Genomic DNA, 15,280 nt, shown 5'->3' with positions numbered 1-15,280 from the left:
CGTAACCCAAACTACCCTGTCTCACAGACCCCGTATCCTCACAAAAAAGCTACCGTGCTGATCGTTATTCAATAAGCCTTTGATACAGTATGGTTCGTTCAGAAGTAAACATTGTGGGGGGAAAGGTACCGAGAGTTTCAGGGCAGAGAGTTCAACAATGTTGTAACACGAGCCCGATGAAATTTTCAGAGGGTCTGTCAGACCGATGGTTCGGGTTAATCCTGTTAAGGAAGTAAAATTAATTACCACTACTATTTCACAAAAGATTAATAGGATTTTGAGGGGCTTCAGCCCCCAGAACCCACCCTCTGACTACGTGCGCTATTAACAGTAGCTAGTTAGAATTCCTCAAAAAGTAACTGTTCCTTGGAGGGGAAGAGAGAGAGAGAGGAGGGGGCAGGGGGAGCATGCAACACACACACAGCTACACACACATTAATCATTATTCTTTATGTGTGGTTTAGATATTGTTCTTAGTAAAGCATATTTGAAGTCAAACTAATTTCTTATTTTTGTTGTTACAACATACACACACCCCTGGAAATTTTTGGTGGGGGGTTTTTAGGACAAGGTTCATGCTGGCGGAAAATCGCCCTGTCCCCAAGGATTTCTCACCTTGAGTTGGGGTGAAATAAAAAGAAGGGAAAGGCTGTAGATCATATATTTTACGAGGTTTCAGTTATTTTGGTGCTAGTATAATTAAGGCAAAAATGTGTTATGAATTTTAAACATTATCTAGTTTCTAGCCAGCAAAATTCATGCTGAACCATGTTAATTTTTCCATCCTTGTCCACGGTTACCCCACATAGGAAACAAAATGGCTCAGGATTTGGGAACAAGGGAGCTTCAGGAAATTTGCAAAAGCAAAACACAACTCATTTGTCAATAAATTAATTTATTATTTATTCAGACAAAAAACGTATGGTATTCTTATTTCAAACATTGTCAGTATATGGTCAGTTGTAAATTATTTTTAAACTACATTTTCCAAAATAGATTTAATTGGTTCTACATTTCATTCAGTAATACATGAAGAAACTGCATCAACCACTGTTAAACATTCCACTGATATTTTCTTATGAAAATAATATTACACACACTTTCAAGACAAAATGTGACATTTAAAAATGTATGTCTCTTAAATAAATACACAAAGAAAATTACTAACATTTCCTACATAACTTACTTACAAAGATCTATTAATTAATCAATTAAAAATTAATAGAACCTTCACAAGTAAGTTGCACAGAAAAAGGTAGTAATTTGCTTGTATTTATTATACTCAGGGGTGCCTACAGGGGGGGGGGGAAGGATTATGGCGCAGCCTGTGTTATCGAGATTTTTGGGAGGGATTTTTTTCCCCTTCAAATAATATAAAATTCAACATTTATATATTTTCCAAAATACATGTAAAAAATTTACACCTTAATGCATCCGTTAGATGAAAAGAAAGTGATCGACCCCGAGCGTGCCAAAAGAGAAGCTAGAAAAGACAAATATCTCGGGATCCTAAGAAAGTATTGATACCCCACTAAATTCATATTCTTGAAAGCCTGCAAAGAAATGGATGTAACAATTTCCTTGCTCGCAATAATGTTTTGTGAGGATGCGTAATTGGCACTTTACTGAACTGAATGAAGTTTTATAGTATACCTTGGTAGCTGCATTACAAGCCATGCGTGATATTCTCGATATTATAATGCTTAGTGTTGGTATACTGCCTAAATTTAAAGCAGGTGCATGATTTGGAACAAAGTATATATCGAATCCCCATTCCTAACTTCTTGTTCACAGGAAAATGTTACTTTAACAAGTTAAATTTGCACTGAAGATAAAATCCACATAATTAATGTTATGGGTTACTAAAATAATTATATTTACCCCCAGAGAATGGATGGGGGGGGGGGAGGGAAGAGTTCTTTCAAAGAGAAACCTACTATCGGCCTGAGCTTAAGAATTTCTAGCTAGGGTTCTGTAATGTCTCGTGAAACAATAATTAAATCGGTCATATGGCTGAGCATGTTATTTGGTTGGCCAAGGTTGAATTTTCTCTCTTTATCTTAAGTTGTGTAACAATTTGTGTTAATACTCAAAATGTGAGTTTTATAAACCCACTCCCAAACACTATTTATATGCATATTTACATAATTAAATTTGCTACATTTAACCAATCAATGTTCTAGCTTTAAGTTGTTTTTTTCGAAAATCAAAGAAAAAAAAATATAGACAGTTAAACATGGTATTTCATTCAAGTAGACATCAATTATTATGAAGTTATGCAAACTATTCTGGGGGTGATGAACAATTTTAGGGGCGATCTTGAGTGATGACCAGGACAGTCCCATTTCAGAGGCATGTTCCAGTTTATTAAAAAGCCACTATTTGTCCCATCTTATAAAAGTCTACGACTCATCTCGAAAAATCAAGTCTAAATTTGAGAGACATTTCATGCTAAAGAGGTGTATTATTTTCTGTCTTCCGTTATATGTAGAGCATGAAGTTTCTTTACGGAATTGCAATAAGAATTTAGGGAGGAGGGGCAGATCAAGTATAGTGTTTAGTAAAGCTAAGAAAAAGTTACTTTTGGTAAACACACTGTCGTAATTAAATGCTTTGTGGGGATTACGATATGGTTTGATGGTGCGAATGATATGATTTGGGGGGGGGATTATACACAACAGGGGGCACCCCTGTTTATACTACCATGTTCTAAATACTATGTCTTATGCAATTCATATATGGAAATAGGATTTTCCAAGAGGGGAGGGGGAGGGTACATGTACTTTTGTTTAGTATACAGCCCTCATTTTGTCATCTTTCCTGTTGCCTTTTATGTGCTTGTTTTAGGAATGCTGGGCCAAAGGGATAGTTATGACCTGGACCAACCCCCTTCTCCTTGGGCTTGTCACTGAGGGACAAGATTAAGAAGCACTCTATTTCTTTTCTGACAACATTATAGCACTTCTGATGCATCATTTTAGAGAAATGGAATTGTACAATTTTATGGTTTTTGACTTCTTAGAATTGTACCAACTTAGTTTTATTCTCCCTAACAAGGAGTTGAGCTTTTCTTTCAAGTCCACTTCATGCACAGATAGGCTAATCAGGACTGGACCTACAGTTTTAAAGTGGGATCCGAACCACTATATGCCTTCACTGGGTATTGAAACCAGGACCCTCGATTACAAGGAAACTATGTTACCACTACGCCATCTGGAAGGCTCTATAATAGGAATTCAAACGTAAAATTTTATATTGCTGATCAAATACACTAACCAGTAGCCCATTAGGGCAAATAGGGGAAAACAGTCAATCAGAAGATGAGGGGAATACTCCCTCAAAAGAAACATGTAAAAGAGCTCACAAAAAGACTTACTGCTGAATTAGAATATGGCATTAAACGAGTTTAGAAGAGAATCCCAGAACAAAATAAAGAAATCACAGTTGCAAAATATGTAATTAACTCGGGAGAACGTGCGCGGCGTGGCAACTTCTTACATCAGGAGGCACGCAAGGTCAAAATGTCCATGCTTGAATATTTAAGACTATTAGGTTTGTTTCATCATATTAGTTTTCTTGTATTTTATTGTTTCCTTCTTTCTTTTGTATATTTTTAAAGATTTTTAATACAACAAATAAAACTATTGAGAGTTTTCAATAGTTTAATACACTTTTTAAAGAAAATGTTTTGTTCTCTATTTTTGTAAGAATATAATATGCAAAGAAACACTATTTTACAAAAGTTTAATAAGTAATTGTTCTTGTTCATTTTTATTATTGTAAGAATACAATGTAATTATGAAACAAACATAATTTTACATAGGATTGATGCAAAGGTTGTAGAGAGAACAAAATTGTGATACTATAAGGTATTTACAATTATAGTATATTTCCTATGCTTACTACTCCAGTTTTCACATTTATCTATTTCATCTCTTTGCTCCACATCCACTTTATCGCCATCAAGATTTCCATTTGCACATTTCACACATTAAAAAAAAATGTGTGTTCACGGCAAATGTAGAGTGAACAGTGGATGCATCTTCTTCTGCTTCACCAAACAGGTGTAGTCTTAATCTTTCAAATTGCTCTTGAAGCTCTTTATCACATTGTTCCTCCTTCTCGACGCATTCAAGTAGCCTACGAATTCGATCTTCTTCTTCTGGGCTCATACAGGAAAAGCCAATAAAGATGTATTGATAAATCTATGACATGAGAAAGCACGTGTGGTCAAAAGCACCGCAGATGAAACTGAACTGTGCCTTTTAAATGGTAGAATGCCATTGTTAAAACTGTTGCCGCCCAGCAGGTCTCCCACATGTCCAACATAGATAAGGTGGGTGGAAAGAGCAAAACCAACAAGTATGTGCAAAAAGGGAAGCAAAGAAATAAAATTGTGGTCAAATCCCTGCCACGTGCATTCTCCCGGGTTAAAAATATATTTCCTCATATCCAAGAAAGTAAATGAGTCATGAAAATAAAATACATCCAAAAGTTTGGTCACTATTATAGCACGTTATGAAGGCAGAGATCTACAGTATAATCCATAGCATAACAGCCTGTGAGGGTCAGTGACCACCTACCAACTGCTGGCCTTACTCCCACCTTACCCAAGTGTCTTCAACCTGCATGTGTTGCAAAGTTTGCAACGTTAGACCGCACAGCCAAGATATGGGAGTGGGATAGGGTGACCATACATCCCGTTTTGACCAGGACAGTCCCATTTCAAAGGCATACTATTAAAAAGCCACTATTTGTCCCATTTTATAAAAGTCTAGGAGTTATCTTGAAAAATCAAGTCTAAATTTGAGAGACATTTCATGCTAAAGAGGTGTATTGTTTTCTGTCTTCCGTTATATGTAGAGCATGAAGTTTCTTTACGAAATTGCAACAAGAATTTAAAGTTGTCTTGACACGAACTCAAAAGAAAAATGTAGAGCTGTGTTTCGGATATGTGGGTTAAAGTTTTGGGGAGATTTATAAATGGTTGATGATGAATAAAGTTGCTCTCAAGAAGATTGGTTCTGCTAAATACTTCTGGCATTACTCAAAATCAGCATAGGATTAACATCATAGGTTGTTCAGAAAGGACAAGAAATTCATACCAAGATTATAATAATTAATACATTTTGACATTTGAAGATCATATTTCAATGGTAACACTGTTAAGCCTTGTTTCCATGTTAATAAAAACAACCAAACGCTGACCAAAGCAAAATTTATTGTAGAAAAAATTTACACTAAAACGTAACGTTTCCACCCTTTCTGAAGAACACCCTGTTAGATGGTGGAAACATTACATTTTAGTGTAATTTTTTTCTACAATAAATTTTGCCATTGTCAGTATTTGATTGCTTTATCATATTTCATTTCTTGTTTATGACGTATCATTTATATGATCCATCCTTTAATAAATAATAATAATAATATGTTAATATACCACTAATTTTATAATTAGGACTAACCGATTTTTCAGGAGGGAGTAAACTGATCTCCTTGGGATGTCTCGTTTTTGGGTCAAAATATTATGGTCACCCTAGAGTGGGACTATGATCTATAGAACATTGATTGATTGTTATTAGGTCTGAGCTGATACCACTAATTCCCACCAATACTGATGCTTCAAAACTGTTCAAAATATTGATTAATATTAGTGGACGAGTGTTGCACTTCAATTATAAGCATCAATTTACCAGAATTTAGCTTTAAAATATTAAAAAATTACATCACAATATAAAATTATATGTTGCATTATCACAAAATACAGTTTTTCACATAATATTGTGCATCAAAACATCAAGATAGTATTTGTTGGTATCCGTAAATAAAATCCAACCGATAATTTCGGATACCGATACCACTCGATACTGATACATCGATATCAGCAGTGGTGTGTCAAACGGAGGTTGCTGGGGGATATAAACTTCCCTTTCGTCCAGTATTCCTAAAAGAATGTCAAAGGCAGAAAAAAATGGCAAAATGAGGGCTGATTACACGTAACCCCCAAATCCTTTCGAAAATCCCGGAGACACCACTGAGTATCAACTCGGCCCTTGAGAAAACCAATGCAAAAAATCATTGTGCCACAGTACTATAGATACTGGATCAGGATTTTCCAATTACTGTATTACATGAAAATCTCACTGAACATACTTTAGTTTCTACATTTATCACTTGCTGACTTCTGTATAACTTATGTACAAGAAAAAACATCTTCTGTAAGCTATCATCAGGACTACTATTAAAGTGAAACCTTCAGCATTTGTACACTTGAATCATGAAATGAGTTTAACTTGAAATCATGATTAATTATGTTTTAAACCTGTGTTAGGCACATCAGAGTTGCTACGATAATGAAATTCCCTGACATTTCCAGGTTTACCAGTTCAAAAATGAAATTTTTCCAGACATGTTTATCATCATGATTTTTGCTCTTGAACCTTGTGTTTTCCAATTAAATATATACAGAGGTTGTTCGCTTTATATCCAACCATTTTTGATGGGTACTCACCTTAAGAGATACCGCGCCGCCACCACCGATCATGTTCTATTGGACCCCCAGCATTGTGGACTATCGCCCGGCATCGCAGTTTCCATTGCAGCAAGCTCCGGCGCAGGACAGGCATGGGAATTCTGTCCCACTCCTCCCTGCAAGCTTTCCATAGACCATCCAGGGTGCGCGGGAGGCGATGTTGAAGACGTCGTTTCAACAGTCCAAATGCGCAAAAATCCATTGGACTGGCATCTGGGCATTTCACAGGAATGTCTTCAAACAGAATGACACGAATTCCTAATTCCTCTGCCATTTCCTGATAAAAACGTAGTGATGTTCTGGCGGTATGACTCGAAGCTTTGACCATATGGATCATCACCTGGATCGCGTCCATTCCATACAATTGTGGGATGTCTCTCCGATAGATAGATGTCAGAATGGAGTCTTGGTTTGATTGATTGATATGTTGTTTTAAGTCCACTTTATGCACAGTAAGGCTAATCGGGACTGGACCTACAGTTTAAAGTGGGATCCGAACCACTTGTGCCTCCACCGGGTATCAAACAGAATGGAGTCTTGGAAGTATCTGGCATTCACCTTCACGTTTTTGTCCACCTTGCGTTATCATCAACTTACCCTCATATCCGAATCCCGTCACAACCATAAAGCCACGAGGGAAACTTTCCCTGCACTGACGAACAAAGTTGCTGCGCCCCTTGCCGTCAATGTCACAGTATGTGATCGCCCGAATGTGACCGCCAGCAGTGAGATGGACATATGATTCATCCATTGTGACAACTTTCTTCCATTTGGAACCCGCCAGGTACTTTTCATACAGTTTCCTGCAGTTCGTCTTACGTTAGGCAATGTGACACGGTAGAAGGTGGTGTATACGGCTTGCAGCACTTCTCCTGGTGGTTTTCGTGGGTGAATGTTTCACATGGAGAGCCTGTTGTGTGTAACGGGCCACAATAGCTTTCGCAGTAGTCACCCCGAGTGCTAACCCATTCTCCCGACACTGTTTCACAATGCGTACGTATGAGAACTTAGCATGGAAAAGGGCCATTACGTAACCCTCCCAATCCCGGTTGATTTTCGGCGCCATTTGATAACATTCACTACCGACACTCACGCACCTACAAGGTCAGACACAACACTGCTCCCGCCAGCAGACCCATCGTTCCAGCATGATACGCCAGGTGGCAGCACCGAATCGAAAATGGTCGGATATAAAGCGAACAACCTCCGTAATCCGTTAATTATTATGAATATTCACTTTCACAACTTTTTTTTTTTTAGTAAATTTCCTAGTACACACAGAAGAACACGTGAAAATTTGAAGAGTAAAATGTAAAATTACAATGACCATCAAATGTATTGGGTGCTACAATCAGTTGCATCTAGCCTTCAGGCTAAGGTAACAGAGGTACATTATTTCACCACAGATCTCCACAATATAAATACAACAGAAAAAGTTCATAAACCATAGACAATTTTTTATTTTCTCATGGATTTATAGTGTCGTAGAAAATACTGCTGTTTTGCTTAAATTTATAAGTACACAGCATCCGGAGAAATTTTTGTTGCATATTGGAATTCCATAGGAAATGCCAACAAGACTAAGATCTACACAATAATAGACAATAACCTCATCTTCACCAACCTTTCGGATAATTATGATCATATTGTCAATGTACTTTAGTTATCAATCAGATACCTTTGGCTACAAGTTTTACTTTGATATTCTTTCTAATATATAGTACTATAAAAGTGAAAATTTATTGCAGAAATTCGAAGGAACCATAATTTTGCACAAGACTGAGAATCATAAGAACGAAAGAAACAAGTTTCTAAACTGAATCTTTTTTGGGAGTGAAATCACAAGAACCGAATTAAGAAATGAAAGTGAACTGCTTGTTCATTTTGCAACTTTTTCTCTTGCAGACTCCAAAATGCACGTAAATTCCAGACGATCTGCAAATTTCCTGACATTTCCCTGTTTTCCAGGTTTCCCAACCCCTTTAACTTTCTTTAAGGTATGAAATACACCGTGAATTATACTGTACATGCATGTTGAATGCTCTTCCTTTGTCCTTGGCTAAACTGTGTTGTTCTGTTGCACTTGTAAGCCTCGTAATATTAGCAAATTAACGTCAAGTGGTTGGGGGACAGTTGTGTTCCAGCTACTTAAATACGTAACAACTGAAGCAGTGTAAAGCTCACTTTTGGTCATCTGGTCACTTTCTTCAATAACATATACAATGATTTATCCACACACCCCCAACAGCTCCCTTAACACCTCCCAAAATTTCCTCAACACCCCCCTTACAATTTTTCACGAAGACTCAATTTATGGACATTTTAGCTTGAAATTTATCCTTACACCTCCTAAATTTGGACTTACACCCCCAAATGGAAATTTCTGGATAAATACCTAAACACAACATACCTGTGTGTGCCCATTTCCCTCACTAACCCACTTGTGAATAACATCTGAATCTGCTGTGTGCTCTGTCCTTCAACACTTGTTATTTTTATTGTTACGTACTTAAGTGTGCGAGTGACTACTGTTCCCAAACATGCAACTGATATTAACTTTCTATTACGTAGCTTGCAACCGAGCAACATAGCCGAGCTTAGAACAAGTACACAAAAGCACTCATGTGCAGTATAGTTCATAGTGTTGCAATCCCACAATGCATAGCGATGGGTGGTACTGGTACCCCATGTGCCTAACGGAGGTTTAACAATCGTTGGTTACACTAACAGCCTCTGTTTATGGTTTCAGAGATCAAGGTATAGCACTTGCGATGCTGAAATAGCTCCGCAGAAACCAAGGAACGAAGCAACGCTGACCACGGTGGTCGTGGTCTCGAAGGCTGTGACGATGCTGCCCATGCAGGTGGACAGGATGAATTGTGCCAGGAACACCATGCTCCCCACAATGGCCACATCGGTCCCCAGACCTCGCACCTGCTCCTTCATTTTGGCATTTGCTGTGGCATCCAAAGAGAACTGAAACATACAAAATACTTACTGTAGTTGCTTGTTGCTTGTTGCTTAGTCCACTTTGCAAATGATAACTATGCAATTAGCCTTAGAGAGGGGGAACTTGGCAGTTACCTGGAGCCTTGTGCTTCAGGGGGCCCTGGACCAGGCAAAAATAATTGCTCGTGTACAGTTTATTATGAGTTTAAAGGACACTGGTGCTTCCAAAATAATCATATGACTTTTCCCGATTTCGTGAATTATTTTGACACACTTTAAAAATATCCAAAATTACTAAAAAATGTTCAAATATTTCAATCAAAAATACATAATATACACTATTTGTTTAATTATAAATGAAATCATCAAGTGAAAACATTATTAACATTATGTTACAATGAAATTGTACTACAGTTTCAAAATTCAATGAAGAGTAAATGATTGAGTTGGTGTTTTAAGTCCACTTTATGCACAGTAAGGCTAATCTGGGCTGGACCTATAGTTTAAAGTAGGATCCGAACCACTATGTGCCTCCACCGAGAATCCACCCGGGACCCCTTGATTACAAGGTGATGACGCTACCACTGTGCCATCGGGAAGCCCTTAAATGGAAAGTAAACAACAGAGAATTATGATAGAGAATTTTACTGGATATGATTGAAAGTTGCCACTTTGATAGATAAAATAATAGCTTCATATTGAACAACCCAGTTTTGTAATTAAATAAGATGAAGGTTGTATCGGCGACAGACTGGAAATGAAAAGAAAAGCCAGTTTAGAAACTTATAAGCCTCCCATAATTCTCAGTTTTAACCTTCAACACGTACTGCTACAGAAGGTTGTTCCACGTTGATGGTAACGATTTCGATCACCAAGGAGCAGCATGTAGGCATAGCACAGAGCAGCCAGAGCCAGTAGGACGAAAATACTGTGTGTTGACTTGCAAAAACGATGTTTTGTGTGTGAGTGAGTGTTTATATGGTACCAAAAATTCCAGTCTTTTGGGAGGGGTACATCTGTGCCCTTTCCGACGTTGGTTATAGTTATAGCCAGATAATTAAACAGTGCCACATGAAAGCATTCCATGTGTCAAAGAAGGGCATCAATGCAGTATTCAATCGCCATAGAACTTGCACTGTACCTGTTGCTGGAACCAGTCAAAGTGGGCCTCGGACATATCGGAAGCCCAAGCGTTCCTCCGGTGTTGTGCGGAAAGTGAGATCCTTGGTGCGATGTGAAAACCCTGCAACGCAAAGAGTGATTGCACAGGCAGTGCAATGTTTCCCTGCAACTGTAAATCGCATCATAGCCCAAGATTTACAACTTGTGCGGAAGCACAAGACTCAAGTTCGTAAGTTGCGTGCCTCACATGTCCAAGAGAGGAAGACCAACAGTCGGAAGCTCTACGAACGCCATCTGGCAGGGAACCGCTGGAAGTATGTGGTGTCCCTGGATGAAGCATGGGTGTATCTGTTCGGGATGTGGTAAAAAATGGCCATCTACTATCGTCCACATGATGCAAGAGGTCGATCTGAGTGGGTACGTGAATGTGCTGAAAGTTTTCCACGCTGGTTCATGGTTGTTGGTGGTTACTGCCATAACGGCAAACTTCCACTGCGCAGAGTGGAAAAAAAAATTCTAAAATAAATGCAACCTATTACCAGACGAATATTTTGGAGCCACTTTACAGACATGATATTCCTTCTCTCTATGGCAGCGACACATCTCGTGTTGTCATCCACCAGGACAAGGCTTCCAGTCATACGGCAAAGTCCACGCAGGCATACATGGATCGGATGGCACGTGAAACGGGGATTCATGCAATCCCCTTTACAGACATCCCTGTGAAATCCCCCGATGTCTCTTCCATGGATTTTTGTGGGTTTCCTTTTTTGAAACGAGCCTTCGGAAGCAGATGGCCACGCACAATTGAGGGTCTTTGGAAAGCTTGTCAGGAGGAATATGATCGTTTGGACCAATGTGTTCTTCGACACAGTCTCCTCCAATGGAAACTCGGCTGCAGGGCCATTGCTGCAAGACAGGGGTATCACGTGGAGCACCACCGCTCGTGGCGTCATGTTTTTTCTTAAGGTGAGGTGGGTTCTAACTTTGTTACCATGGACATGAAACGACCTTCTGTATTTGATCTTATTTATTACTCCCTCTGTCCCATAATTATTGTCTGGTACACCTTTGTTTGTTGTCCCATAATAATTGTCCGATATTCAAACTGTGACATTGGTGTATACAGAAGAAGAAAATGAAACACGGGAATGAGTCATACAACTTTATTACTCAAGGATCAGTACAAATTGGCCGCTCAAGTATCCAAAAGAACAAATAAAAAGTAATCAATCCAGGATCAATACAAAGTGACCAAGAAGTTCGACAAAATAAAACATCAAGACGAAAAATTTCGTTGGTCCAGGAAGGTTGTCATCCCATCAACAAGCTAGATCTAGTGCTGCTGTAGCCTCGTCGTAAATGTTCCGAGGACACTCCAAGCGAGATGGCAGGACGTTGCAGCAGTTCAAGTGTGCTTTTTGCATATGGGGAATCCTGTAGTTGTTCCCACCTTGGACGTGCATAATTTCAATGAGATAGGACTGCAAAGTGAGAAAGACGTTGTTGAGCTTGTCGCGTGTCAGATCAGAGAAAGATGTTTTAACGGCGGCGATCAACTCGTCAATAGTTTGTGGAGCTGCCTGATGATGGAGAGACTGAATTGCCTGGAAGTACCCCAGATCTAAAACATTCATGTCCGGACTGTTTGGCAGTTGGCATACGAGATCCAAAGTGATTCCACTGGCCGCTGCAGCATCCATCCAGGTGCGATCATTGGGAACGATATGCGGACGCGCATTGTCCTGCTGAACGGACACCTGGATTCTCCCTGCATGCAGTCCACGAAGCCATTGTGCATTTATTGCTGGGACTAACTTGTTCATGAGCATGTCCCGGTAAACATCTTTGGTAACAGTTAATGGTTTGGTAACCGTTGTACCAGCAGGACGATTCCTGCTGTTCCTCTTGGCAGGTTCCTTGCTGACGAACGACCAAATGCCTAACTTACCATTAAACCACTGCTTGTGACCAGGATCCCAACGAGGCCGGGCGACGGCAGCCAGAAACATGATCTTGGGAATAAACGATTTGCTTTTACATGTTCCCTGCGGGTCTGGTTCGTTGGGCAGTAAGTACAATTTCTGACCGTCCTTCATCAGATAGAACTATTTTTCATCCACATGAACTGTCTCCATCATCATGTTGAACTTCGGATTTCCGCTTGCAGGACAAGTGACTGTGGTAGGATCCAGCATTGACAAGGCAAATTTTAGACGTTCCGTCTTGTTGCTATCAGTCAATAATGGCTTCAACGCATTCGTATGCACTCTGATCTCTCCTGCCTTCACACGCCTGTGTAGGGCAATCTTAGCAACGTTTAGCGCCACTGCCATTGAACGAATATTCTGCCGCTTTCGCAGCGGTAGTTGATATAGTCGTTGTAGGGCGAGATCCTTCTTCTTTGGTCCGACTTTGTCTTTCATCAGAGATGCAACCGCAGCACAAATGGCCCCATTTGTGCGACGTGTTGTTCTCGTACTGACATGAAATTTCTCGGCCGCACTTGTCATGGCACCTTCCTTCACTAAGCCAGCCGTACTGTTTTCCAACAGAAACTCGTACACTGCCTGTCGTTCACTGTCCGTGAGGTTCTTACTACCCCTGTCGCTTCCTATCATGGGTTGTGTGTTCATGGATGTTCTTCTCACACGACCTCACTGAAGGAGTGCTCTACTAACGATTTGCAGCGTGCCTTGCTAGACCGGTTTGCATACAGTGCCACACCAGTGTATTGCAACCCAACGCCCTCTTTTGGTAATCGTCTGGGCGGTATTTGTTGCTCGTTGCGATAAAGTCACGTTGTTCCTCTTCACAATCTTGAATACTGATCTACTGTGCCTCTCCTCATGCGTGTGCTTTCCATCAGCCTCTTCGTCTGTAATTCCTGTACTATCATTTTGGCATACCGGACTATAATTATGGGACAGAGGGAGTAATACAAAATATACGAGGGGAGAGTGAAAAGTTTTGAGCCTCACATGGAAGGAGTGATGCTAGGAAGTTAAAATTTTGCAGGATGTAAGGTTTAAGTTTTTGGACACACTGTGCGAAATTATGAAATTCACATGTTTTCTTCTCTGTTTTTGTCAGGTTGAAAATGAATGAAGTGTCAGAGAAGAGAGTGGCCGACAAGGCCGTGATTCGATACCTCTGTTGGAAAGGCCTCAGTGCACAGGCTGCTTTGGTCGAGTATGGCTTCACCGCACTTCCCCATCCACCTTATTCCCCCGACCTGCCCCCTTCACATTTTCATATTTTCCCTGCTATGAAGAATTCTCTTCGACGACGTCACTTCCAGATGGACGAAGGCGGTCATTCAGTGGTGAGAGACTCAGGACAAATCATTCTACCAGATAACTGTAAACAAATTGCAGCACAATAAGTGCATTGATCTGGGGGAAGGGGTGATTATAGAGATTATGTAGAGAAATCATGATGAGAAACTGTAGTTCAAACACCCCTTCCCTGTGAGGCTCAAAACTTTTCACTCTCCCCTCGTATAAATTAATTGTTTATTAATTATAATAATTTGCATATTGAGATTATATAGGATACCTATACTTCAGACTAAGGGACAAAAATCTGATTTTTGCACACTTCTGCACATTCCGAGGGCCAGCCCTTTGCAGTAGTCCTTTACTGTAAGTAATGCCTGGTAGACAGGACAAACTGTGGCAGGTTGCTCAACTCACCTCTTCTTTGGCAAGTGACAGTATACGTACACACAGATCAATTGGCTCCAATAAAGTAAGACAGTCGAACAAATTCTTTTGTGAATGACGTTGATATCATATAAGAAAGAGATGTCAGAGCTTGTTAAATTTTGTTTTAAGTCCATTTTATGCTCACATAGGTAATCGGGACTGGAAAAAAAAAGGATGGCTTGACAGCCCTTGAAGGGCCTTGGCCTATGTCCCGACTGCCAGTCTCCCTTCCACAATTCTACCTAGAGGCGTGGAGATCTTTAACCAGTAATGAGGTGACGTATGTTCAGCACGTCGAAGTCCCAGCCATTATAGGAGAGATCCACGACTGGGTTACGCTAATCACTCGTAGCTCCCCAATTTCCTCACGATGGTGGGGTTGCCACCGGTCCTATACACAGGGCGAGACTGAACCCAGGTGGACTCAAACCCATGCTGTTCCACAGTCGGAGTCCAAAACACAGTGCCTTAGACTGCACGACCACAGGGGAGGATAACCGGGACCGGACCTACAGTTTCAAAGTGGGATACGAAACACCGTGCAATGTGCCTCCACTGGGGATTGAACCCAAGACTCATTCATTACAAGGTGACAGCAATACCACAATGGCATAAGGAGAGACTGAAGCACTATACATTATTTTCCAAATGAACTGAATCGAATCAAGCAAATTTAAACTTTTACAGTGCTCACTAGTCCACAAATAAAACTAAGCATGAGATATAATGAAGGCTAAACACATTGCCCTGGAAACGACAAGAACTTTTAATTAAGATCATGAGTTAAGCGTTCAATACTCCCACCATGTTAGCACAGCATGTTAAGATACTACAGGTCCTGAGTTTGAATCTCAGCCTTGGCGAGCATACTTTGATTAATTTCATCATTTCTCGTCTTCATCTTCAATATCATGACGAAGCCAAAAGTGTTCAAAAAAAGTGATGTAAAATAACCTAATCAAATTAATTT

The 15,280-nt window shown here is 39.9% G+C and overlaps 1 protein-coding gene across 1 annotated transcript in view; it reads right to left on the bottom strand.

Annotated features, from left to right (window-relative positions):
* Window positions 1–6,716: 6,716 nt before the first annotated feature.
* Window positions 6,717–15,280, bottom strand: part of lovit (loss of visual transmission) — a 374,492-nt gene continuing 365,928 nt past the window's right edge. The window contains exon 13 of the mRNA XM_083115802.1: window positions 6,717–9,508. Within this exon, the coding sequence (XP_082971928.1) occupies window positions 9,278–9,508 (231 nt within the window). The 3' untranslated portion in view covers window positions 6,717–9,277. The remainder of the gene's footprint in view (window positions 9,509–15,280) is intronic.

Source organism: Lepisma saccharinum (genome assembly GCF_977018435.1).
Source record: "Lepisma saccharinum chromosome 15 unlocalized genomic scaffold, izLepSacc3.1 SUPER_15_unloc_1, whole genome shotgun sequence".
NCBI classification, from domain to species: Eukaryota; Metazoa; Arthropoda; class Insecta; order Zygentoma; family Lepismatidae; genus Lepisma; species Lepisma saccharinum.
Note: the sequence above shows the minus strand (reverse complement) of the source record. Positions and strands in the feature narration are given on the sequence as shown.